Source organism: Gouania willdenowi, chromosome 1, assembly GCF_900634775.1.
Source record: "Gouania willdenowi chromosome 1, fGouWil2.1, whole genome shotgun sequence".
Lineage (NCBI taxonomy): Eukaryota > Metazoa > Chordata > Actinopteri > Blenniiformes > Gobiesocidae > Gouania > Gouania willdenowi.
Window position 1 is genome coordinate 26868446 of NC_041044.1, and position 27011 is coordinate 26895456.

General features: G+C 37.3%; 1 protein-coding gene across 2 annotated transcripts; it reads left to right on the forward strand.

Annotated features, from left to right (window-relative positions):
- Nucleotides 1-1120: 1120 nt before the first annotated feature.
- On the forward strand, nt 1121-21917 carry septin3 (septin 3). 2 transcript variants are annotated; one of them, XM_028434880.1, is made up of 12 exons: nt 1121-1196; nt 1544-1720; nt 1820-3468; nt 9625-10008; nt 10089-10217; nt 14969-15050; nt 15221-15358; nt 16403-16520; nt 17933-18028; nt 18245-18341; nt 18425-18476; nt 19993-21917. In XM_028434880.1, the coding sequence occupies exons 2-12, from the start codon at nt 1545-1547 to the stop codon at nt 20120-20122; spliced, it is 3051 nt and encodes a 1016-aa protein (XP_028290681.1). In that variant the 5' UTR covers nt 1121-1196; nt 1544; the 3' UTR covers nt 20123-21917. The 2 variants fall into 2 exon arrangements, with proteins under 2 accessions (XP_028290681.1, XP_028290764.1); XM_028434963.1 differs by lacking the exons at nt 1121-1196; nt 1544-1720; nt 1820-3468 and adding an exon at nt 6172-6347.
- Nucleotides 21918-27011: the final 5094 nt, after the last annotated feature.

Here is a 27011-nt window from a genome sequence, read left to right on the forward strand (position 1 = left end):
GAATGTTAAGCAATTGGTCAAAATTACTTAAATTTGCAACTAATTTTCTCACAACATTTGCAATGTAATTTCCCAGTATTCTATGGGATAATTTGTGAGAATTTTCCAGGTTTTAGAAAAAAGTTTTAATAAATTTGGGAATTTGTAAGTCACCTTTCATGCTGTAATTTTTACAGCATGAGTTTGACACGTGGTTTAGTGTCTCATACTCCCAACAAATCCAGTGGATCTCACACATCACCCTTATAATTAAAACATGGATTCTGGGACCTTTGACCATTGTCTGTTAGTTGTCTTACAACCTTCGTTGACAGCCAGTCCTGCACCATTATAGCCACTCGGTGTGAGAACAACTACAGTAAATCAGTATTTCTTGACAAATTATTCAATTTGCCCTTGTCAGTTTTTACAAAGCTTTATACTAATGAAACCTCTGTCCTAGTAAATCTCACTACAATCTCTCAGATATGAATGCAAACGTTAAAGGCACCAACACAGTAACTTCTATAGATTTTTTATTATTGTTTTTTTAAACTCCTGAAACATCTGCCAGAAAGGCAGGACTGCTGCAAACAAGGGACAAATACCTTACAGGACTTAAGTGGATTCCTGAAGTTGAAGGATTCATTTTGGGATAGGCTCAAACAGAGCTAGCCACCCCTCCATGGTTGAAGGTTGTGGGTTTAAATCTAAATTTTTCTCTACAAAGTGCATGTTTGCAGCTTTGTGCTGAGTGTGTGTGAGATTGTCTCTAACTCCCCCAGAAACATAACGCTAGTCAAATTAATTAAAAACATCCGTTCCTCATGTCACCTCTCTTACATCCTGAGTTAGCTGCTGGGAGAGGATCCACTTCTCTGTGACGCTAACCAGAATAAGCAGGTCTTCTAATAATTATGAATGCATATATTCAATTTGAAAAATATGCATTTCCTTTCCAGTCAAAAAAAAATTCTTCATGCACTTGTTACACCACTCTATTGTTGTCAGAACAGCTGCACAAACCCATGCAGACTTCCTATCATCCCCTGGACCAAATCAACCTGAGTGGGTGTGAAACAGAGCAGCCTCAGTGTTGAGGAATGAAGAGAATGGCACTTGCATGCCCACTGCTGTCTTCTACTCAGCTCCCTGTCTCTCACTTTTTGTCTTATTTACTCAGTGAGCCAGCAACAAGAGAAAAGCATTGACTTCAGGTCAGTTTACGCATTTCTGCATCTCTAACTTTGAACTGGTTGTGTTGTTCCTTGTGAGGGATTTTATGTGCATAATATTGTGCATATTGTGCAATAGATTTGTGCTGATTTTTATTCTTGCATCAGTTTTATAACACATTGTTTTCTAATTGTTTGAAGAATGCATGAGTAGGATTTTTACTGAAATCCTCTCTGTTTTCTCCCATTAATTGTTAAGGAAGTAATTCAAAACAATGTGTCGCCGTTGGTGTTTGCATTAATGATGCAAAGCATTGGGGAGGTGGAAGGAATTGTTTATATAATTGTCTTTTTTTTTTATCTGCTTCTCTGTCACTTGTGTAAAACAGGATGAGTGTTTTTGGATCTGCATGCAGACAAACAAAGGAGAACCCAAAAGTCACTTTCTCACCTCTACACAGTCTCTCCTCCCCTGTTATCAAGAAAAAAGTAATTCATATTCCATCCTTTGATGAGAAGGGACTTGTGTATGAAAAGAACAACATAAACTTGCAGGCAGCTGACTGGTAAATTAATTAAAGACTAGAATAACTGCTAGATTGTATACATAACAAAGAGAAAATGAAGTTCCCTAATGGTTTTCTGCTTCTGTTTGATTCATATAGTTCCTCCAAGATATACAATCCAAATTTATGGAGTAAATCATATTTAGATTCAAGAAGAAACCAAGAAGAAAGAACTCTAACCCCTCCCTGGACCAACCCCAAACTCCTCAGCCGTAAATCTCCTGCTGCCAAGCCGTCCCTCTTAAATGTTCCTTCCCTGGAGCCAAATTGCTCTCCCATTTTAAAATCAAAGCCAAAAGAATCCCCTCCTCCACTTGTCTCCATGCAAAGTGATTCATCTCTGCTTCTCCAAAAGCAAAAGCTCAGAGTGTCTTCTACTCTGATAGTTCCATTATCCAGACCGGGTCCATCTCCAACCATCCTCAATGAAAAGATAAAACCCGTCAACCAAGGAGGAAATCAAGACCGACACATTAAATCAATACTAATCTCTGATACAATTCCAGTGTCATCAAGTGAGGAACAAAAACTAATTCCTGAGCAGGACTCTACTCATCCTGAGATGAGACAATTCCATCCCAAGATGAAATTAGAGTCAAAACATTCAACGTATCCAGAGTTTGTGGGAATGCCAGCCTTATCGCAAAATCCCTTTACGAAAAACAAACCTGGAACAAGCAAAATGCAAGTCACCACTAAAGATAAGCCAGAGACCCCACCAAGGAATACAGAAATTCCAACATTTTCAAAACGGCAACAAGGGTGTCAGTCAAGTGTGGCGATAGTGTCTGATGGGAGTAACTATGCAGTAGTTGATAATGGAGAGTCTCACTCAGTACCGGTAGTGGACAGAATGCTTTCTCAGAGAAGACGTACAGAACACTCTCAGAGGAGCAATGTCGCTCAGACAACGGATTGTAGCTCCATTCGCCAATTATATGAACAAACGTACTCTGAGAAAAGAGACATTTATTCAGAAAGTCCCAAAGGGCCTTTTTCCTCTGAGCCCCTTTGGAGTCACTCAGTCGTCTCACGCAACATCGAGACGAGACAAAACCAATTTGGTTTGCACAATAAAGCAAGAGAGGACAAGAGGTATTTCACAGGTTGTCATTTTGAAAACAAAATGCAGTCTCTTCAGGAAAGCCTCTCAATAAAAACCCAAAGTGCTCACAAAGATCCGAGGACTGTATTTATTCAGTCTGGGGCAAAGGATTACAACTGCCACTCAAAAGACTTTGATCCGAAAACGGAGGCTTCCCTGTGTGCGCTCAGATTATGTCGACTTAAGGCGTGTTTAGCAGAACCACAGACAGAGCCAACCTCTAACCCGACCTCCATGAAGAGCACTGCTTTACCAGCCAGGAACCATTCAAAACCTGACCTTCAGTTAAAAGAGAGTCACTCCAAACAGGAGAAGTCTCTTGAACAGAAGAAAAAACTGAAAGGGGTGAATGTGACTGACACAGCAGTGTATCAAACTGAGCACTCAGTAAAACCTGACCACCACAGGGTGCCAATAGATCTACCAGGACATCTCTCAGAGAACCTTACACACAGAGTCCCTCATGGTCAGTTTGCCACAAGCGGTCCAAAGCAGCTTTGGGATCCGACATCCCAGCAGGCACCATGTAGTCACCAAAGAGCAGAGACGACAACACATCTGCTCAATGATGTCATCAACAGAGTGAATATAAGTGAGGATCCTCACTACGTCACCATGTACTGCCCAGGCTCAGTGTATGTGGGTGAGTACGAACAGAGATTACTGTAGCAACACTTCAGTAGTGTAACCTCACAACAGCCTGAATCAGCTCACGTTGCCTAATACTATGTATACAACCCAATGCTTGGTAAAATAGTCACTGATAAGAAAGGCCTACATCAGACGAGCAACTGGTGGCCCAGGGGCCACATGCAGTCTTGAGATAATTTTGTGCAGCCCTGTGAGTAAAAGCCTCAAATGACTCCAAAAACACACAAAATCACAGAAAAATATGCAAAACAGCAAAATACAGAGATTTGATACTTGTATAAAATTACACCAAAAATACATGGGATGACTTCACAAACACACAAAATTACAACAAAAACACACCTAATTAGAACATTTTTTACAAGATGACTCCAAAAACACACAAAATGACACAATACGACATAAAAAAAAACACAAAACGAATATAAAATCACACAAGACAACAACAGAAATACTGTATACGAAATTATCCAAAAAAATAGAAACAATAACAAAAACACAATTAGAGAAAACAATTACAAAATGACACCAAAAATATAAAAAACTACTCCAAAATAACATAAAACGACAAGAAAAACAGAGGAAATTACTCAAAAAAAAACCAAAAAAAATACACACAATTTGAGAAAAATATACAAAACTTGTATTAATGCACAGATAAGTCACTATTCTAAATTCTGACACGAGAGTTGACAAGATGGCCCTTGAATCAGATAAATACATTTTCGTGGTGTCCGCAGTGGTAGAAGTTATCCATCTCTGGTCTACATTGAAGATCAATAATCAAGTACCAGGAACTTGTTTATTTTGAGATAAAGGAGTCATTATGACATTGATGTAGAGGGTCTACCAGGGTTACAGCTAACGTGTGATCAAAGAGGATGACGCTGACATTGATGACCTCGCTCTTTATCAACAGAATAAGCAAGCTGAACAGAACACTATGGCTACACTGGTTTCACTGGTGACTTGTGAATGACAGCATGTGACATATTTGCCATGTGTTGTACATTTTTCATCATAGCTCTTTGAAATACACTGTTGCTAAGCGTTTGAATTCAAAACTCAACCTTATAAATTCAATATAAAATACAATGACATCACAGTAACTTACAAATGCTTATTTTTCATCAGATGAGCCTGCCTTTATTTATGTTTTTACATCTCATGCGTTTATCAATGTCTTTCTGCATACAAATATTTAGTCTGAAAACATAACGTGATTTAAAAATGTATCCTTCTCCACTTTGTATGCCTACAACAGTTTCTGCTTGAGGGCTAAAGCCTCAACAATTGTTCCTGACTCAAAGATAATGCCAGAGGCTGTTTTTTTTTTCTTTATAATGAGGACTTTGGGTTTCTCCACGGCCTACGCATGCCTCTGCATCAGAAACATAATGAACTAGGCCATGTTCACATTAAAGAGCAGCAAAGATTATAAAACATCAGGCGCGCTATAAAGAACCCGTACAGATGACCCAGCTGCTCAGACTACAGGTGTCCAAAAGAAAAGATGTTTTTGTTTTTATTCTTTTTTTTTTCCAACAGGCTTCCATTTTACAATGTAACCCATTGTGCTATTTGTGGGGGAGTATCTGATATATGTGTACAATAATTCCTTCATACGCTTTACAGACTCTTTCATCCTCAAAGATTTTGAAATGGATGAAAGGAAGAAGAAAAGATGCAAATACTTAATTTATTCAGTTTTGCACAAAGTGGAATAACTTCGGTTTAAGTTTATCAGTGATGTTTACCCCATAAATGTATTATAGAGATTTAATTTTGATTTTGGTTACTGTGTATTTTGTGAAGTCAGGACTGAAGATTTAGATCATCTTTTCTTTTTGTGTGACATCGTGCAGAGTTTCTGGAGCGATGTTCAGAATTGGTTTCAATCTAAAGCGATTGAAGTTAATATGTTTACTGTATCCAATGTGAAATCTGGCTTTTTTTGTTAATGATAAGATGATTGATTTTGGTGTGAATAATATTGTTTTGTCAGGAAAATACTATATTCATGAATGTTGTTTCTTTAAATCCAAGACTAACTTTACCCATGAATGAACAATCTTACATTTTCTGCCGAAATCCCTCTAGACTTGTTTAATTTATGGAAAAACTGAATATTTTCCAATAGCCCAATCTGTTGTTTGATATTTTATATATTCGTTTTATTTTATTTGTTTATTTATTTTTGTCTATGGCTTTGTCTTTCAGCTTTGTCTATAATCTGTATTAATGTGAAAGGTGCCTTTATGTTTATATCTGTACTCTGTGTATTTGTACTAAAAAAAAACTGTTTGCTGCAAACACATGGAGAAGATGCAAAGTGCCAAAAAATGCACACAGAAATGTCTCTGCAGGGTTTTACTGTACAAGTCAAATTTAGAGCTTTCCTACTGTGAGGCAGATGTGCTAGTAACAACTATACCAGTGCAGCACCTCACTCACTGGGCATGTCTGTCTGTTGATCTAATGCCCTGGTAATAAAATCAAAGGTTTTGAACCAACAACTCCCTCCTTTGGTCACCCCCTGTATGAAAGTTGAGCATCTCTACCTTGATGCATTTAACTGAATCTCAGACTCAGTTCATCAAAAAAAAAAAAAAAAAAAAAAAAAAGTCAAATTTGTGTTATGCTTCACTGCGCATGTGCACTGCATCTCCCCACTCCCGGTGCTCCGGTTGCCATAGTAACGGAGAAGGGGGGCTCGCGGCCACAGGGAAAGAGAGCAGCGGTACCCGGGCCATCACATGACCGCCCTCTTTTCTTTAGTCCTCATTTCGGGTACTCGGTGGTTGTTCCTGGCCCTCTGCAGCAGTGAGGAAAGCTCGTTTATCCGGTGGACGCATTTGAACCCGTGAATCGGTAAGCGAGGCTTTACCGAACCCATTGTTAGCAGGCTGTGGCTAGCAGCTAGCTACAGCATGACTGTAGACAATAGGGACGGTAGGCTGGGATGGAGCCAACCTGCTGTGTTGTATAATAATACATGATAGATGTATAATTGATCCTATGTAGTGCATTGGCTTTAATGAAACACCAGTAAATAATGTGATTCGTTTTTTTTCTTCAGTATTTAGCTTTAACAGTGAATGTGCATAGACTGTACACAGCTCTATAGACTGTACACATAGACTGTACACACCTCCATGATGCTGTGGTGCTGTGAGCCGATGGGACAGCCACTGGCTCCCTGACTCTTGTGATCTGCATCCTGCACTAACAGCAGAGCAGCATGCTGCCCCATGTGTGTACTGTACACCCTGCAGGGCTTTGTTTAGCCCAGTCCTGGCTCAACAGACCCATGCTTGTTACTATTGCCATATGCCAACACCGTTTGCTCAACCAAAAATCTCGCTTTGTCATTTGCACACTTTAATGCAGTGTTTCTCAAATGGGGGTACAGGTACACAATGGCACTTCAGGGGGTACTTGAGAAAGAGTGGAAAATTAAAAAAAATAATAAAAGCATTACAAATATGGGGTTTTAAAATGTATATTTTTAGTTAAAATGATTATCATAATAATGATGATGATGATGGAAATGATCTTGATTATCAATCAATCAATCAATCTTTATTTGTATAGCGCCAAATCATAACCAATGGTATCTCAAGGCACTTTACAGTAGAGCAGTCTTAAGGACGGACTCTTCATTTTATGGATACACACATATGCATATATACGTATATACACATACATATGTATCCCACACCCAACATGAATTCATCACCCAACATGAACCGAAAATACAATCAGACTTGGTCCCACACCAGGTGAAAGATGACCAGAAATGTTAAAAACTGTTGAAATAAATCTATTCAGGAAGTGCTAAATCATTCATTCCACCTATTTGCAACGTTTGATTCTTTGGAATGATTGTTAACACTCATTAATTCCATTAGGCTTTATAGTTATTGTTTTTTTTAAAAAAAAATAGTATTCTGTGCAAAATGTAGTGGGGGTACTTGGAATCATAAATAAGAGAAAGGGGGTACTTTAGCCAAAAAAAGTTCGAGAACCACTGCTCTAATAGATGCCGAACACATAGAGGTACTCTCAGGTGTGTGTTCAAATGTAACACTTACACCACAAGTCTGATACAAAGGCAAGTTCAATTTTGTTTTTTGTTTTTTTCTCAGATATAAATAGTTTCTTATTTGATCCAGTGAATGAATATGGACATCAGTGGAAAAGGCAAAATGTGTTATTATACTTAAAAGCATCCAAGAAAAGCCATAGTTTCCCCTACCAATACAGATCATAACAACATCCTGCTATCCCTTTAAAATCACACTGACTTTCAGACTTTTATCTCATTTCCTTTTTCAGTTGCCCACCCTTTTTGGGAATTCAGGCTTCCTTGAGCCACCTCCCTGTCGGGTCTTTTGGGTCCCAGGCATGAGCTGCTTCTACACGCACATCTGTTTTGGCGTGTCTGGGGCTTTGGGATAGCTTTCATTGGTTCACAACTTAGAATCATTTGCTTCCATTAAGCAGTTGGATGTATTCTCTAGGGGTGCTTCGATCCGATATTGATATCGGACATTGGTCCGATATCAGCCAGAAAACGAATATATCTTTGATATATATTATATTATATTTATTCAATTGTAGAATACTGTAGATATTATGTTGAAGGTTAAAATGTATGTAACCAATTGGTTAATAATAAATGTGTCAGTTTTTCTCATACCTACTGTTGCTGACTATTGTTCTCTGTTTGAGTAACATCATCATTTCTAACATTCCACACTACAAAATAAGTAATAAAAGTATGTATGATTCGTGCTGATATTGAATCGGATCGATATCGGTATCGGCTCTGGATGTAACGATTCACTCAACTTCCGATACATTTGATTCATGATACTGGGTTCACGATACGATTCTCTCTGGATTTATTTTGCAAAATATGTAGACAAATGATGACTGAAAAATATTCCTTTTTTGGGGGGGAAAGAAACTTGAAAATATTGTACTATTTTCCTTTCATTTTTCATTGTCAAAAGAATCCCTTGATAAACTTTTCAAAACAATGCAATTTAACTCAAAATAAATCTTGAATGAAATAAATAAAGGAATAATACAAATGAAGAAGAAGCCTATTAATTTAAATTCTGGTTCTATAGTAAACAATGCAAAACTGCACAATAGTTATTTTTCTTTTTAAAAGTGCAACTGAAAATGTATTTTGTGCCTTAACAATTGGACTTTAAAAAAGAAACAGTCATTGCGCTGCATTTGCATCAGATATTTGTTTGGACCAGCCGAGAGCATTGGTAACCCAGTGGTTGGTTGGCATGCAGATATTCTTGCAGTGAAGAAGAGATGCTATGCTAGCAGACAGAGCTAATAGAAAAACGTGACTTTTACAGATATTCACTTAATACTACAGATATTTTTTCGGTGCTGAAGGGGTAAGGAACATGTTATGAACATTTATGAACATGTTTAAGAATAGAAGGCGGCCAGAAAGAGAGTAGTATCAGATTCCGCCCACCGCCTGGACTTCTGGACAAGAGAATGATAAATATATAGCGCCCTCTGCTGTTGAAGAAAAAGTACTGCGATTCAATTTTCAATTTTCCCCAGTATCGGCCAATGCTTAAGGCTGCAACATTGGTATCGTATCGGAAGTGAAAAAGTTGTAACGAGACATCCCTACTATTCTCTTGTCCATCTTTTTACTGTCTTCCCTAACTTTTTTATCCTGAACCAAATTCTTTGTGAGCCAATCCAAATGTTGGCAGCAATGCCTTAATATTAGTTAATATATATTAGATCCAGAGTGTTTAATGTTATTTCTCTACTTAGCACAGATCTGTTATCTAATGTGCACATTTATACCTTTTCGTACACCAAACCTTCATGTTGGTGGATCCATCTGATTTGTTCTTTTACTAATAATCAGACTATATTTCCTTTTCATTTGAAAAATTCAATTTATTCCTCTTTGTTTTCTATAGATACATCTATTATTCCTGGTATAGACTCAGAATCAAGCAAACCAAATGTAGCTGTTTGTAAAGCTGTTATTACTTCCTCTATTTGGAGCAGCAGACAAAAGGCTTTATATTCTTTTCTGGCCTAGTCTCTGGTTATCTTTGCATTTTATTTCTGTGTCCCTCCTCTCTTGCAGACATGTCAGACGTAGTCCCTCCAGAGGTTAGACCTAAACCAGCTGTTCCTGCCAAACCTCCAAATGTGGGGGCTCCATCCCCTTCAAGCTCTTTCCCACCCCAGATCCCAGGTCTCGGAGTCGGCAGTGGTCCCGCTCCTCCCAGTGCCATTCCAGTTCCTATTGGAAGTCATGGGCCGAGCCACGGTGCCAGCCATGTTCTGGGTCATGCTCCGGGTCACGCTGTGGGCCATGTACCACAGAGCGGAGGCCACGGTCATGGTGGATCCCACTCCTCCAGTGGCGGATCGACTCTGTTGGGGTACATTGGTATCGACACCATCATTGAGCAGATGAGGAAGAAGACCATGAAGACTGGGTTTGAATTCAACATCATGGTTGTTGGTCAGTTACGTTCGACTTCACCTCACATATACATTAATGCGTTTGTCTCCAGCCATATTTACTAGTGATTCCTCTCACAGGTCATAGCGGCCTCGGAAAGTCCACTTTGGTGAACACTCTTTTCAAGTCTCAAGTGAGCAGGAAGAGTGCGGGATGGGCTCGTGATGAGAAGATTCCAAAAACTGTGGAGATCAAGTCAGTGTCTCATGGTAAGTGGACACATTTATTAGGATTTCATTAGACAGTCCAAAGTCCAAATAAATGATCATAAGGAATGATTCTTGGAAAATCCTCACATTGTCGCTGGTTCATTAGTGTTCTCAGAGTTTTGATAGCTGCGCTACAGTATATCTATATCTGATAATTTCACATAAACAGCGTTATTATACTTGGTTGACTGCAGAGTTAAGTCAAAAGTACTTTGATTTTCACCAAAGACAGACCTCATGTCATGGAATATTCCATTTAATTTTGGAGGGGATCTGTACCAATGTTCTGATTCTAAATCAGTTTCAATTATCGAAAAATTAAACTCTCTCAGTATTGGTGAGTTTTCAAAAATTGATATCTCGGTTGGTAATTGACCGCTCTTTATGATATTTGATATTTGTCTGGTTGGACCCCACTGAGTTTCATCTGGATCGGATTGGATTCAAGATTCAAAGTGTTTATTATTATGTGCACAGTAAAGAAACATGTTTCCCTGTACAATGAAATTCTTACTTTACTGTCTACACTTGATGTCACAAAGAAAAACAAACACATTTGAAACAAAGAACAAAACAAAGCAAAGTATAATAGCAATAATTGAAAATGAAATATAAAGTGTATTGTGCAGTGGGAGAATGAATGGAGCTGAAGGTGAATCATGTTCAGTTCTATCAGCTGTTGAGGAGTCTGATGGCAGAGGGAAAAAAGAGTTCCATAGTCTGGTAGTCCTGCATTTGATACTTCTGTACCTCTGGCCTGAGGCTAGAAGTGTGAACAGTCCGTTGCGCATTTCATCGATTTGGTGCTTGGTGAAGGTTTGCATTCTCTGAGTGCTCTTGTTAAACAATGACAGGATTGTAAATATCTGTTGTCTCTGCATTGTTATTTGGTCGTAAAAGCTTCAGCTCCTTTTGGCAGTTGTAACACTTTGGAGACACAAGTCTGGCCCATGCTGACTGAATCTGGAGGATTCCTGCCAGATTGCTAACATCTTCAACTGTTGCACTTCATTCTGTCCTGGCAGTGATAGCTTTCACTAAGCGCACATTGGACATAAACAGTTCCTCTGTTCTGTTACAGGCCTGTGGACTTATTTGTTAATGTTTGGCCTACTGTGATTTCACTTTTATAATAATGCATTGGATTTTATATCGCACTTTATCATAGACACTCAAAGCGCTTTACAGAACTAAGGCATTATTTCACTCCACACTTAGTGGTGGTAAGCTACTATTGTAGCCACTGCTGCCCTGGGGCAGACTGATTGAAGTGAGGCTGCCATAGTGCTCCATCGGCCCCTCTGTCCACCACCAACACTCACTCACACACTACATTCATACTAGGCAATGTGGGTGAAGTGTCTTACCCAAGGACACAATGACAGATGCCACTGGAGCGACTGTCCCCCACTATTTACAGACATAATTGGAGACAGTTGGCTTTCACAGAGCATTACCCATTTTAATCTGAACCAGTAAATATTTGTGTGTCGGTCATCTTCTAAATGTATGTGACATCACAGAATAAGAAGAATTACATTATGTATTATGTTTCCTCATGATTAATTACTCGCCGGTAGGGATGTAACAATTAATCGTAAGGCAGTTAAAAATCACGGTTCACATCGATGCTCTGAAAATTGAATCGCAGTACCTTTTTTTAAACAGCAGAGGGCGCTAAATATTGATCCTTCTCGTCCAAAAGTGTAGGCGGCGGGCGGAATCCGCTATTACTTTCTTTCTGGCCGCCTTCTACTCTTAAACATGTTCATAAATGATTCCTTACCCCTTTAGCACCGAAAGAATATCTGTAATATTACTTGAATATCTGTAAAAGTCACGTTTTTCTATTAGCTCTGTCTGCTAGCATAGCATCTCTTCTTCACTGCAATAATATCTGCATGCCAACTGACCACTGGGTTACCAGCGCCCTCTGCTGGTCTAAACAAATATCTGATGTAAATACAGTGCAGACTTTTTTTTTTAAAGTCCAATTGTTAAGGCACAAAATACATCTTCAGTTGCACTTTTAAAAAGAAAAGGAACTATTATGTAGTTCTGCATTGTTTACTATAGAACCAGAATTTAAAATAATAGGATTCTTCTTCATTTGTATTATTCCTTTAATTATTTCATTCAAGATTTATTTTTAGTTAAATTGCATTGTTTTGAATAGTTTATCAAGGGATTCTTTTGACAATGAAATATAAAAGGAAAATAGTACAGTATTTTCTAGTTTTTTTCAGTCATCATTTGTCTACAGTCCCATTTTGTAAAATAAATCATGAGATAATCGTATTGTGAACCCAGTATCGTGAATCGTATCATATCGGGAGTTGAGTGAATCGTTACATCCCTATTTGCAGGTCCTTTTTTGCTACTGTATGTCACAAGTGGTTTAGTTTTCTGTTGTGCTATGAGTCAGCAGGCCAAACAAGTGTTAGTGTCTGGAACAACAATAACTAGACTTTTGTACAATTGATCCATGTTGAAACAACATCTCAGCCCATGTAATAGTTTAATTTCACCTCCCATCATAGAAATGTGTCACAATTCAGTCACGGTGAACAAATTTAGGGCGCTTGAGTACATTTTTGAGAAAGGCTTATACAATGTCTGGAAAAAGGGGAATCCTATTCAGGGAGATTAACTGATGAATGTTTTGGAATATCACCTACATCTGCTCATGTATAGTAGCCGTACCCCGGGTTCATATTCACGATTGAAGAATTTTGTCGAACTTCAGAAAACATGATACATCAGTGGATTTTCCTTTTCTTCTCTTTATTTTCTAAACACGCTTATCTTGTTTTGAGTGACTGGTTTTGAGAAGATATTACAACTGATTGATTTTACAAAGCAAGATACACTCTTGAAAGGTTGCAAGCAGGCACTTATAGTTAATGTAGGAACTTAGTTTAATTATTTATTGTTGAAAAACAGGACAAAGCCACAAGGAAAACACAAACACACTTAATAAGACCATTAAGTACTTTAAGAAAGACTTGTGGTGATGGATGGGTGGAAGCAACCCCAATCCTTTAGCTGAGAGGCGGGTCACCAGCCAAAAATAGGGTATTACGGCAAAAGTGCCTCGTAACCTAGCAATAAAGAGACTGGTTCCCATGGCACCAGCTGTTGAGCTATTTTAATAAGTAAAACAGGACTAAATAAAATAAAATTTTTGATTCGCTAACAGTTTAGCAGCATACGAAATGTGAAGTTTTCTTCTTTACACTTGATTGTAAAAACTCTTCGCAGCAGAAAACATTCCAAAATAGTTTTTAATACAGTGCAAACAAGTTGCGACATTTCTGACAAAGACATTTCCACCATTGTTGATAACAAATCAGTCACTGTATGAAGAGACTTTAAGCTCTGTGCTTACACAGGTCTTTACTGTGCATACTGCATGCAGCTCATAGCGTCAGGAACTTGTTAAACTGGAAATGACAAAGTCCTGGACTGCTTACCCGTGTAGAACTGGTAATAGTAGTAGTAGTACTACAATGTTTTGTCACATCACGCTGAACAACTCTACAGCTTCTGCAGTAAAAAGCCGTTGTCTTACAGAGACACATTAACTCTTTTTGATCATCTGTTATACATAGACATACTGTATTCCATCAGACCTTGGGTTTTATTTTCAAACCCATGCCATGGTACACTCTGCATACCATTTGTCATCTATAGAAACTGCACATACATTATTGGCCAATAATAATGGCATGTTTTCTAATTATTTTGATCAAGCCAATAACACAATTTACAATTTTACAAGCACACAAATTAAATGAGTTCTCTGCAATAACCAATCGTTAAGAGGCAACAAGTAGACAGCGTCACTTTCTCCCACCCATCGTCCTGCAGTTTCAGACTGTTTATAACCAGTTGTTGTATTCATGGCCGATGACATTTTCTCCTGTTGTGAAGGAAAAGTCGGCCACTTTTGGTCTCAGGCTGCATACCAAAGTGCTACAAGTTCATCCTTTCGCTTTCCTGTACCCATGAACCTGCTTTGTTGACATTTTGTTAGGGTTGTCCCGATACAACTTTTTAATTTCCGATATGATACCGATATCGGCGGATACCGATATTGATATGATATCAGCATGAATCATACAATACTTTTTTTTTATATATATATATATATTTTTTTTTTTTTTTTTTTAATGTGGAATGTTAGAAAAGGTTTGATCAAGTGATGTCACTCAAACAGAGAACAACAGTCAGCAATAGTAGGTATGAGAAAAACTGATCCATTTATTATTAACCAATTGGTGACATAAATTTTAACCTTTAACATAATATCTACAGTATTCTACAAATGAATAAAATGAATATACAAATAATTGAAACTGCTGCACTTTCCAGTGCTTGAATTGCCGAGAGTTTATCATTCACGTGGGGAAGATCTGTGAACTCAGTATAAATAAAGTGTTTCTCGAGGCAGGTACTTGTCATTTAGCAATGTAGTTTTTTTTTAATTATCACGTTTTTTGTGAAATTTTTTTTAATTGTTTGTTGGGGGTGGGGGTGATAATAGATATTATTTTGTTCCTTTTTTTTTTTTGTAATAATATATCAGTTTCCTGTTATTGGACAGATATTTTACCAGGCTGTTCTACAATGACTGCAACCAAGAAAAAAAAAAAAGAATTGGTAGAGTTAATTTTGGAGCAGTTTAGAATTCACTCAGTGGGAAGAGAGTGACCCAATGTTTGACTGTTTATTTCTTTGTGTTTCTACAGTGATTGAAGAAGGTGGTGTAAAAATGAAGTTGACAGTTGTGGACACTCCAGGGTTTGGGGATCAAATCAACAATGACAACTGGTGGGTTGTTGTTTTTCTTTCTCCTATCAGAACATTGTTGCTTTGTGGTTGTTTTTACTACAATCTATTCTGCCAAGAAGAAGAATGACCTTTGAGAATACAGATTAGTTTTAGAGTCTCTACTCCAATGAGTTGCTTATTTAAAGTGACACATTTTGTTTATTCTGCAGCTGGGAGCCAATTTCCAAGTATATCAATGAGCAGTTTGAGAAGTTCCTGAAGGAAGAAGTCAACATCACCAGAAAGAAGCGCATCCCTGACACCAGAGTGCACTGCTGTATATATTTCATCTCCCCGACTGGACACACGTGAGTTAAGAATTTAATGAGCTTCATATTAACCCAGATTTCCACTGGATCCTTCTCTGGTCCGAAACTGCCCCGCTGCGTAACTGCAGGGCAATCTGCTGTCCAGCAATCCCCACCACCTTCGGTTTTGCTGCGTGTCTGTTGCAGCAAGAACTCAGAAGATCCTGCTAATTCACATGTAATCGCTTGATATATATATATATATGTAAGAAATACAATTTTAAAAGTGCTCGGATCAGGCTAAACATGGTATCAATGGAAAGGTCTGGTCCTCCCAAGTCCGAATATGTGCTTTGTTTTTGGGTAGAGTCTGAATTGCGCACGCTAGGATCTGCCTTGAACACGGAGTATTTTATATTGAAAATAATCTGGATATTTTATTCTGTCTATGCACTACTTCCTGTCCCACACTGGCTTATTTTTATTAAATTGCTGCAGCACAGCTCCAGCGTCTGGTGTCATGTACTGAGAGCGCATCCTACTAAGATTGTATATGCATTCATTTTTGTTTATTTTTGTTTTCAAAGTGAACAGACACGTGTTTTATTTGTTTATTGGATTATGTTAGGGTTAGGGTTATAATCTCAGTACGGAGGTAAAACTCAGTACATGACACCGGCAAAAATAGAAGGTCTGCGTGTTTGCTGCATAGGGCAGCAGCATGACTCAGCAGTGACGGAGCAGATTCAGATGCGGTGGAAATTGGCACATTGACTTTAGTGGAAACCTATCAGCTGCGTTCGGAGCAGTTACGGAGCAGTTTCGGATGTGTTGGAAATTGGGGGTTCGAGTTAAACGCCTTTTATTTAAAGCAATGAGCGAGCAAAAAACAAACACGAATTTGGAAACAATGTTGGCCAGCTTTTCACAAGCATCCACACTGTAAATGTTTTTTGGAATTGTTGTGAGTCGAAGCAATTGAACATAAAATAAAACACCTCTGGTTCCAATTCACTGTAATCATTGGCTTCCTGCTGAGTTGGCTAATATAAGCATCATCAGCTGGGATTAATTTACTTGCTAACTCATTTTTGTCTGTGTCAGTCTGCGTCAGCTAGACATGGAGTTTATGAAGCGCCTGAGTCACTCGGTCAACATCATTCCAGTCATTGCCAAAGCAGACACTATGACCATTGAGGAGAGACAGGAGTTCAAGCAGCGGGTGAGTTTCAGCCATGACGCATACTTTGTAAACGTGTAACAAATCGTGTTGTTGCTGCTTGTTAGATAATAATTGAGTTAAGATCATTGACATTGTAATTATGAGTGTGACGATATCTCGATACGGTGATATATCGCAATATTGTTTTCGCACGATGGATTATCGATATGCTCGCGCAATCAAATTTTTTTTCACTAACATGTGCAGGTAGGTGTTCACAGAAATGTTGTCACTGTTTGTTGAAGAAACCAAGGTATTGTTTACTGGAATATTGCACTATAATGATGTCACTGGTAAGAAAGACCCTATTTTTCGTTTACAGAAAGCACTATTGGAGATACTTATTCGTTTACATTGGTATGTTGACACTTATTTACAGAAATGTTGCACTAATATAGTGTCACTGTTCATAGGACACTTTTTCAATTTATTGTCTTTCAGAGATATAAAATAAAATTTTTATTTTTTCACTTAATCTATTCTTTTTTTCTCGTTATGTCATAGATTATCGTAGATTGATTTCTGACCAATATATTGTGAGATAATCATTAGCGTGAGCTGTGTATCGCGTATCGTATCGCGAGGTACCTAGAGGTTCCCTCCCCTAATTGTAATTGTAATAACCATGGAAGTTCAATAAAAACTTTAAATTACAATTTTATTAAATGAAAAACAGGTCTATGGCTTACACATAAGTACGTAACAAATATGTTTCATATTAAGTTTTCCCATTAGCTGTCATTGAATTTTCACACTCATATAAGTAAGGGTCAGAGGAGTTAGGATGTTATAGAAGTTTTTTTTTTTTAAATAGGGACGACACAATACTACACTTGTTCTGGGCTTTTACATTAGATATTATAATAAATGCACTAAAATGTAAATGTAAAGACGCTAAAACGACATCGTACACACGAAATAACGCATACACTTATCACACAACAAAATTGTAATTAAATTTAGTAATGGGGAATGTAATTGTAATTGGCTTTCAGTGGAAAAATAATAATTGTGATTTATTTTAATCGGAAAAAAGATGCTGGGTCAATTGTATTTGAAAAATGTAATTGACCTCTATCGAGATGTGAATTTTTAAACTGATGAGAGAGCCAGAATCAGTATATTGATCAAAAATGTAACGTAATCTTCCATGGCATAAGGTCCATGATTGGTTAAGATTTTGTCAAAATCTGTTATGTACTTTTCATGGAATTTTGCGACAAATCAAACAAATCAATAAACGCTGATGAAAACATTACCTCCTTGACAGAGGTAAATAAAATGCACATAGATTTTAAAACTCTCGTCTTTCCGTGCGTCCGGTACCAAATGGTTTACGGACCAGGGATTTGAGACCACTGACCTGATCAACAAAAATAAAATCTGCATCTTGATTTTCCTGCTATTTATAGGTAAGGAAGGAGCTGGAAATGAGCGGCATTGAATTTTACCCTCAGAAAGAGTTCGACGACGACATGGAAGACAAGAGCGACAATGATAAAATCAGGGTATATACCTCTGGTTTTTATTCCCTCCTCATGTCTGTCCAGTACAGTTTTACTACCTCTGAGATAAATACATGTTTCCACCATTTGAACTGCTCTCAAACATGTCTGACATTCTCTAAACTGAATGTCCGGTATCTGGGCATGCAGGGTATTTAAATGGACTCCTGTGTGGTTATTTTAGTTTACCAAGCTGTGCTGTAATGTCTCTGTTCATAGGAGACTATGCCTTTTGCTGTGGTGGGAAGTGACAAAGAATATCAAGTGAACAACAAACGTGTTCTTGGCAGGAAGACAGCATGGGGAATCGTAGAAGGTGAGTGAACGAGCTCCTTCTATTGAACGCTTGCCATACTGTCAGCAGCTTTACAGATACTTGCTTTGTGTTTTTTGTGGCAGTTGAAAATCCAAACCATTGTGAGTTCGCCCAGCTGAGAGATTTCCTGATCAGGTAAAAAAGTCCTTTAAATTTTTCATATGTCATACTAGATATCACATGTGTCAAACTCATAGCACGGGGGCCAAATCCGACCCTTTGGAGCATCCAATTCGGCCCGCTTGAGAAAGTGAAAATTACATAAAAAAAACAAATCATTATGTAAATGAAACACTCCAGGTACTTTTGAAAAAAAACCTCAAAATTCTTCATTTTTTCTTAAATTATTACATAATATTTCCCTTAATTAAATAGAAATTGGTCACAAAACCTAAGAAATGTAAAGTGAAGATCCTGTTGGGAGTGATATCTATCAATTATTGCTAGAATATTGTTGGTTTCTTGCATATTTAGTATTTTATGTACACGTAAAAGTCCAACTAGGGCACAATAATGTTGAAATTACTAAGTTACTTAAAATCTGTGGCCCACTTGAGATCAAACTGATCCATATTTGGCCCCTGAACTAAAATGAGTTTGACACCCCTGCTATACATCAATACGACACAAGAGTAACACACATCTAGTTTAATAAAAGGGTAAAGCTGTATTCAGTCATCATTTGTAATACATTTATTAGCATATATACAAAATACAAAAAAATAAATAAATCATAATTGGCTGGACCTCAAATTTGTTTGTTTTGTGTGTATTTTAAATGTATACTTATTCTCACCAGCTGTATGTTATCAACTAAAACAGAAAAGGTCGGTAGCAAAAGCATGTGCTGCAAATGTGACACGTGGAAGATTTGCCCTAAACGCAGATCAAACAGATATATAAATTAATAATTTTTGTAATAATCTCAGTTTTAGAGCATTATATAACAAAGATGATTGACAGCTCGTCGAGTCACTTAACTGTATTGAGATTTTTTAATTTGAAAGGGTGGCTCATCTGTTAATAGCAGTGGCTATCATTGCTCAGCAGCCAGATTCAGGGAAACGGGTAAATGTAAATCAGTGGTTGTCAAACTTGCTGGGCTCAAGTACCGCCTTTCTTTTATTTCTGAATGGAAGTACCTCCATTGTCCAGCTACAGCATTTTGCTCAGAATACTATAAAAAACAATAATCATAGAGCATATTGATGGAATGAATGAGTGTTAACACACATTTTAAAGAATTTAACTTTGTATGAATGAATGAAACAGTATTTAGTACCTCTTGTACAGATTTATTTTACCAAATGTGTATTTTTAACCAAAAATACACATTTTAAAATCCCCATATTTTTGTATGATTTTATTTGGCAATTTTCCAGTCTCTCTCAAGTACCCTTTTGTAGTGTCATCGTGTACCCCTAGTAATACACGTACCTCCATTTGAGAAACACTGCTGTAAATAACAAAAGATCTTAACAACCGCAGCTACAAAATTAATACCTAGTGTCATATTTTGAATTAATATAAAATGAATAGAAGGATTACACAAACACTGTTGTTGCACTGTAAAATAAAACTTGATGCTGCGCTGTTTGAATAGTGACATTATTAGGTGGGATATTTGTCTTTTCATCTCCTGTTTTTTCAGGTCCCATCTCCAGGATTTGAAGGAAGTCACTCATAACATTCACTATGAAACCTACCGTGCCAAAAGACTGAACGATAATGGAGGTCTGCACCCGATTTCAACCAACGGCACCCATGACAGCAACCTGTAGTGACGCGGTGGTATAAACAGTACAGACAATAAAAACAGTGCAATGAACCTACGAGATAATAAGGTCCACGGCTTTGCTGCATGAACAGAGAACAATACTACATCTTTAATAATGAATTTTACTCTCCAATGCTACTTTGGTCACATTTGACCAATCAATCATCATCTTCACAGAGCATATCAAACATTGTCCTATTTTCATTTACAAGCATAGAAAAGGCAATGTTGGTTAAAACTTGAAAGGATCAAATCTGAGATTTAGATTTCTAAAAAGATTTGGATGTCTGAAAGCAGCTCTACAATAAAATCTGCCATGACGTGCTTTTAACTTATTCTAATCAAGTGAAGACTAGAACTCCGCCGGATCACAAACATTACTACTCCTGCTGTTTCCTTTAAAGAGCAATTTCACTTAGCACCCTCTTGTGTTTAAGGAGAAAAATATCTACCTTCCAATGAGTGTTTTATTAACTCCAGGATATTTGTTTTGTTTTTTTCCCTGCATTATCCTCTTAAACAACTTCAGTCACGCTCAAATCTATCAAATATTAAATCATTTTAAGGATTATAACCCTTTAAATAACAGTGTGATTACTGGATGTCACTTGAAAATATACATATTTTCCATTAAACAAGTGCTAAAGGGCTTTGTGATCAATTAAAATCAGTTTTAGATATGTAAACAATATTATTGCTGTCTTTAATAAAAAATACTCATACAGTAAATCTCACTCATCTGAAGAGATTTTTAGAATAACAAAATTTCTGATTTAAAAATCCGATCGAAGACGGAATCAGAGTGTGTTTTCTGCATAGTTGGTGACAGCCTATCAATAACGTGGAAATACCGTATGTGTTGATATCTTGTGCCATTAAAAGAAGTGTCTGCCTGAGGTCCTCATGTTGACGTTAGATGTAAACTCCTCTTGTGGCCACTTGGCGGCAGCACTTTGCCATTTGAAAGCAGCTTCCAGTCTATCTTAAGCTGTTTGAACTAATGTAGTCACTCCCTTAAACATGTCAGATAGTTTACAGACTCTGGGTGCTCCATTAATGTCAATGGTGACCAGTTTAACTCTCTAGAGCAACTTTACTTTTGTAACATTATATCACTGCTGTAAGCAAAATAGTTGTCACTATTTAAAATAAGTTTTCATTGAGGTTTATAGATGTTTACGAAATTAAAAAAATATGACGAGTTGAACATGTGTTCTGTGCAGCTATTTACCATCTGCAGCAGACCGCATTGATGCCAAAAAACAAAAAAAAAACAAATAAATCTAAATATCAGATTTTAGTATTTAAAGTTCTGTTATTATTCAGTGTTTTTGTGATATTTAAAATGTGATGTCTACATCAGAATGGTAGCCGTGTGTGAACTAAGCGCAGTTTGACATTTTCATGCAGAACTATGAAGCAATGTTCAAAAACATTCTGCTCCCAATATGTGTGTATGTGCATGCTTATATCCATAAACCCTGTTTGCTTACAGGCAATCTCATACATCACCACTAACCACATCAATGTGTGATAACTATTTCCTATGTTTGGTGTGTATTGAACTGCTGTATAATAAGGGGAAGCACTGCTGTGTTAACTGCTGAAACTACATCACTGTTCTACTGTCCACATTCCTCTTAACACTATCAATCAGGACCACACAAAGAAACTTTGGGAAACAATTTTTTTGCCAAACTGCCGTGACATGTTGATATTGTTTCCAGTGTTATGCATTGTTGTCCTATTACTGTAATTTATTCTTTATTTAATAAAAGCACAAGTCAGTGTTTTTGCAATTTGTGTGTGTTATTTCAAGTTGTAATGATTGCGATTTTTTAATCGTAATGACATTTTCAAAAATATTTAATCTATGTTTGCAAACTTAGAATTAAAGAGTTTAAAGCAGACATAGGCAACGGGGGCCAAATGCGGCCCTCGGTCTAATTCTGTGCGGCCCCCCAAAACAAATCCACCAAAAAGTTGTTATTTAAGAAATTGGAAGTAATTTGAAGTCCAAAATAATGCACAAATTAACTCCCAAAACAACAGCAAAATAACTAACTAGTAATGGCAGCAGTTATTTTTTAATTTATTATTAAATTATTTTTTTGAATGTATTATAGACTAAGACAAATTTAGGCTGTTCTGTACAAAGCCTCTGTTCTTGTTATATTGCCCTAGCTGATGTACAGGCTGTTGCACCCATAATCTATCATTTGCAGCTCCAGGAGTAAACGCTATTAAATATGCCACCTATTCTTTAACAATGCGGATTTTAATCAGACATTTTGAACAAACAGCTTGAGCACTATATACCTATTACTAAAATAAATGTTTAGACAGCTCAGTACTGTATCAACTCACAAATGTCCCAACCCTTATCCCTTTCTTGACGATTCAGAAGTGTTGACAGAAAGGAATGCACAAATCCACATTGCTGAAACAAAGAAAAAAAGTTGATGTCCTGACTTTACGTCAGTTTGTTTAATTTATTACCTCAAAAAAAAAAAAAAAAAAAAAAAGACACCAAAAAATGTACATGTAAAATGTTTGACACGGATATATATATATATATATATATATATATTTTTTTTTTTTTTACTAATTTTATTAATATTGCAATTTTGCACTTTGTTTCAGTGTATTTGATTACAGGTCAGATTAAACAAAAATGTTATTCTTTGTGTTATCCATACAGGTTTGCCTCTTTTCCCTTTTCCTCCTTCAATTTTCTGAATAAATTGTTTCATTCTGTTGACTGTTTTGTCTCTAAACATGAACAAAATGGCCCATTTGCTGGTTTCCCAATCTGGTCAAATGAAGCTTAAGTTGAAAAGCCATTCTATGGTGGTGATGGCGGTGTCATCAACTACATTTGTCAAAGGGTCGGAAATTTCCGAGCAGATCCGAAGGGGTGGTAATATTTTAAGCGTTATATTTGTGAAGTTGCCAGCCAGCTTACCATTGATGGGGTAATGAAGGAAACAAAATGATTTATTCTATAAAAAGCAGTTTTTGGGGTTTTTTTGTAAGTGTGTCTTGATATAGGTTAAACTTTTGTGAAGTTGTTGTAACCGTAAAGTGCAGTTTCCACAGAAGTTGTCAACCCTCAAGTTTGAATCCAATCTCAAAAAGCCTACAAGAGTTTCATACATTAACAGGATTGATTGACAAGTCAAGGATGAAGTGATTCTCAACATCTGAGAGCTATCATCCGCTAATGTTTTATTGTGTGATGAGCCTGACTCAGACAAGCCTGAGTGCAGACACATCAAACCGCAGGAACTGGTTGCTAACAAGCTAGCTGGCCACTTGGTGGTGACACCATCTTTGGATTGGATTTAGAGCTGCTTCCTACAACGACAAATATCTCTGGCTGTATGGTAAGCAGTTTGAGCATACATTTGATATTGGTGATATAAATCATAGTTGAGCTCGGCTAGTCCTCAAATTTGGACTACATGTACTCAACGTTGGTTTACTAGTACACGAGAACACTTTACTAGTGAAACAAAAAGTGTCAGGAGTAAGCCTTCAATGCTAATAAAGGGGTGGGGGAAACCAAATCTAGGCTTACCATTGGCTTTCGAAAATATTATAACCAATCAGGGTACTTGATTTGGTTCTAATCCCTCCTACTTCATTTTCATTAGATATACTAGCAGCTACCAGTGAATCGGTGAACAATCTTTGACTATTAGTGAAATTTTGAGTGTTCTAGTGCGCAAGTAGACCTTACTAGTAAAGGAAATTGTCTGCTAGTAGACAATTTTGTTTTACTAGTTGTACTAGTTAGGCTAGTAATATATTTTAAGTCTACCAGTACCACTAGAAAACCAACATTGAATACCTGTACTCCAAATTTGAGTACTAGTAGAGCATAAACATGGTTGATATCACCAATATCAAATTTATGCTCAAACCGCTTTACATACGACCTGCCACCTAAACCTGCGAGGCAGCGATTCCAAACCCCACCAACGTGTAGCTCCAGGGTAACAGGAGCACATGGTAGGTGGTACATGGAAACTTTCACCAACCAATTTCAAGATTAGAACTTATGTGCGGTTGGCTGGCTTGTTGTCTTGCACTCACAAAGTAATGAAATAAAACCTCCGCTTTTTGGCTATATGCACCTATTCAAGTTGATTGCCATTAACCAAGAAAAAACTTGTGGTTTTTTGTCATTTGCTTGAGTGGGATTTATCCAAGCAGCTAAGTACCGTTTCATCACAATTCTGCCAAATTTAGGCAAAAATGTGTTTTCAATACATTTTAGAGTAATAACTTGTCAACAAAATAATTAAAAGCATATATATATATATATATATATATATATATATATATATAAGAGGTGTCCCAATCCGATATTGATATTGGATATTGGTCCGATATTAGCCAGAAAATGAATATCGTATTTTATCTGACAGCATCTAAAATCATCGGTACAAGCACTCCGATAAAATTTTCCGCTCCAGCATTTCTATCCATAGGTGACTGTGGTTCACACTCCAACAAAGTTTGTATATTATGTTGAAGGTTAAAATTTATGTAACCAATTGGTTAATAATAAATGGGTCAGTTTTTCTCATACCTACTGTTGCTGACTATTGTTCTCTGTTTGAGTGACATCACTTGATCGGGACATCCCTAATATCTCTCTCTCTCTCTCTCTCTCTATATATATATATATATATATATAATGTGCTTGTTGTTATTGAGGTTGCTTTGCTGTAACTAATTTGAAGTGAAGTGGATAAATATTTATTATTGTAATAAAAGGAAGACATTTTTGTATGTTGACTAAAAAAGCTAGACACACGTCAGCGCTATCAGAGTGGACAGAAGGCGAGCACTGGTCCGTGGAATACTTTTTCGGTATATGAAAGCTGATGATTGGGGGAATCACTGCTGTAAAGGATGGAGATCAGGTTTCCAGAAAAACCCACCAGACAAGTTTATGGCAACCGTCAGAGACGCCGGCCTGTTCTATGAGTACACTATGCGAGCTGTAATGTTTGTATAGTAGCCATCAAATGCCTCACAGCATGTACACCAGGGTCTAGACTCCTAGAGGAGAGCTAGCAGTCTTAGCTCAGAGGGCTATGTTTCTCCTGAGCCTGTGTTTTACGGATTTGATGGTGCATTCGGCCACTGTGTCACCAATAATTCCCTCCTTGTGACCGGTAACTTTGTTGTTGTTCAATAAGAAGTAAAGATTACGTTAAGATTTTTGCTATGTATAATTCTCACCAAGTGACAGGCTTGTATCCCTTGTTTGCCGTTGCCTCTCCTATCTTGGGTGGGCTGCTCAGAAAACCCTCTCCAAACCCTTACCACAAGATTTGGTTAGTTTCAAGGTTAACCCACATGAAGATGTGGTCCAGGGAATAAAAAAAATAATTTTGACAGCTGCTGTTTTTGTATCCATGTCTCTGAGCCTCTGGAGGCTTGTATTTTGTTTCTGTTCAGAAAAAAATGATCTTGGATAGATCAGCTATAAAGATAGAAGTGATCAAAGCTGTATCCAGCACAATCACTCGTTATGATATTGTAATGTTATTTAATTATACGGACAAAATAAGTAATGTATTTATTCGTTTTATTAATACACAGCATATTGAACTACCATATCTTCCTTTATGTGAAAAAAAAAAACCATGTTGCGTGCTGTCTGGTCAGGTTATGCCTACTTTCTACCAGAGCACAGACACTGAACTTGTACAGACCTCTTGATGATCTCACTTGTTTTGTAGACCATTAAGGATCAGGTACATTTCTCCACACTTTTTCAGATGAATCTACCAAAAAGGTTTCTTTGTGAGTGACACGTGCACTGCCGACATTCCCTTGCAAACCCCCTGGTATGCGGAAAACACGTGAGGGAGAGAAGCAGAGCAGAGCCCTTCCCCCGACATGTGAGAGTATTTTCTTTAGCTTGATATGAGCTTTAAACAGATCAACCAAATGTCTAAGTATACCACCACTTTAGTAAGTGTCTCATTACAAGTACCATTAAGGATGACACAAACATCAGTCATTAAATAGGAGGAGGAGCCTGTCTCGCCCCCTACTGGTCCCACAGCTAATTGCAGGTGGTTTGTGATCAAGTAGTCCACAAAATGGCTGACCTAAATCACACTGATTCAGTGAGAGCCACAAAATGAAAAGGAAATAAAATAACTGCTATTGCTGGTTGCCATGTATGATAATTAAGCTCCGTTGAACACAGCTGCTAGGCAACATTTAGTTAAATGTAAATTTTTCCTTGATCTGTGTTTGTCGTAATCATGTCATTTTGAAGAATGTGGAGAATATGAATTCTATATATATATATATATATATATATATAATCACTTTATTGGGTATTGTTCTGTCAGTCTGATCCAGAATCATTCAGGTTGTAGACAGAACAAGAAGAGAGGCTGGATTAACATGATTCGTATTACGAACTTTAACAAACGGCAGCCACATTTATTGCGAACGATCTTCAAGTTTATTCCGTTTGAATAATAACTGAAGAAGCCACTGTGCAAACACAGAAAAATTGTATGTATACACAAAGGGAAGGAAAGAAGGCAGATGCAGGAGTGTTTGTGTGCTTGGCTAGGCTTGGATACAACAAAGGTTGAATGAATGGAACCCCATATTTTCCAGGAGGACATTGCTTGTTCCTTGTGATTCCAGCTTCACGAGGAAGGGCACGGCATAGGATCCAATGTCCTCTATGCTGGACGAGGACTTTTGAAACTGGTGACCTTGGGGCTGTGAGACAATTCCCCATATATTTTTTACTCTGTGTCATGTCATATTAAAACAGCTAAATTATTCTTCATACAGTGAAAGCAGAGGATGGATGGGCAATGAGAGTTACACCAAGGAAGAAAAAA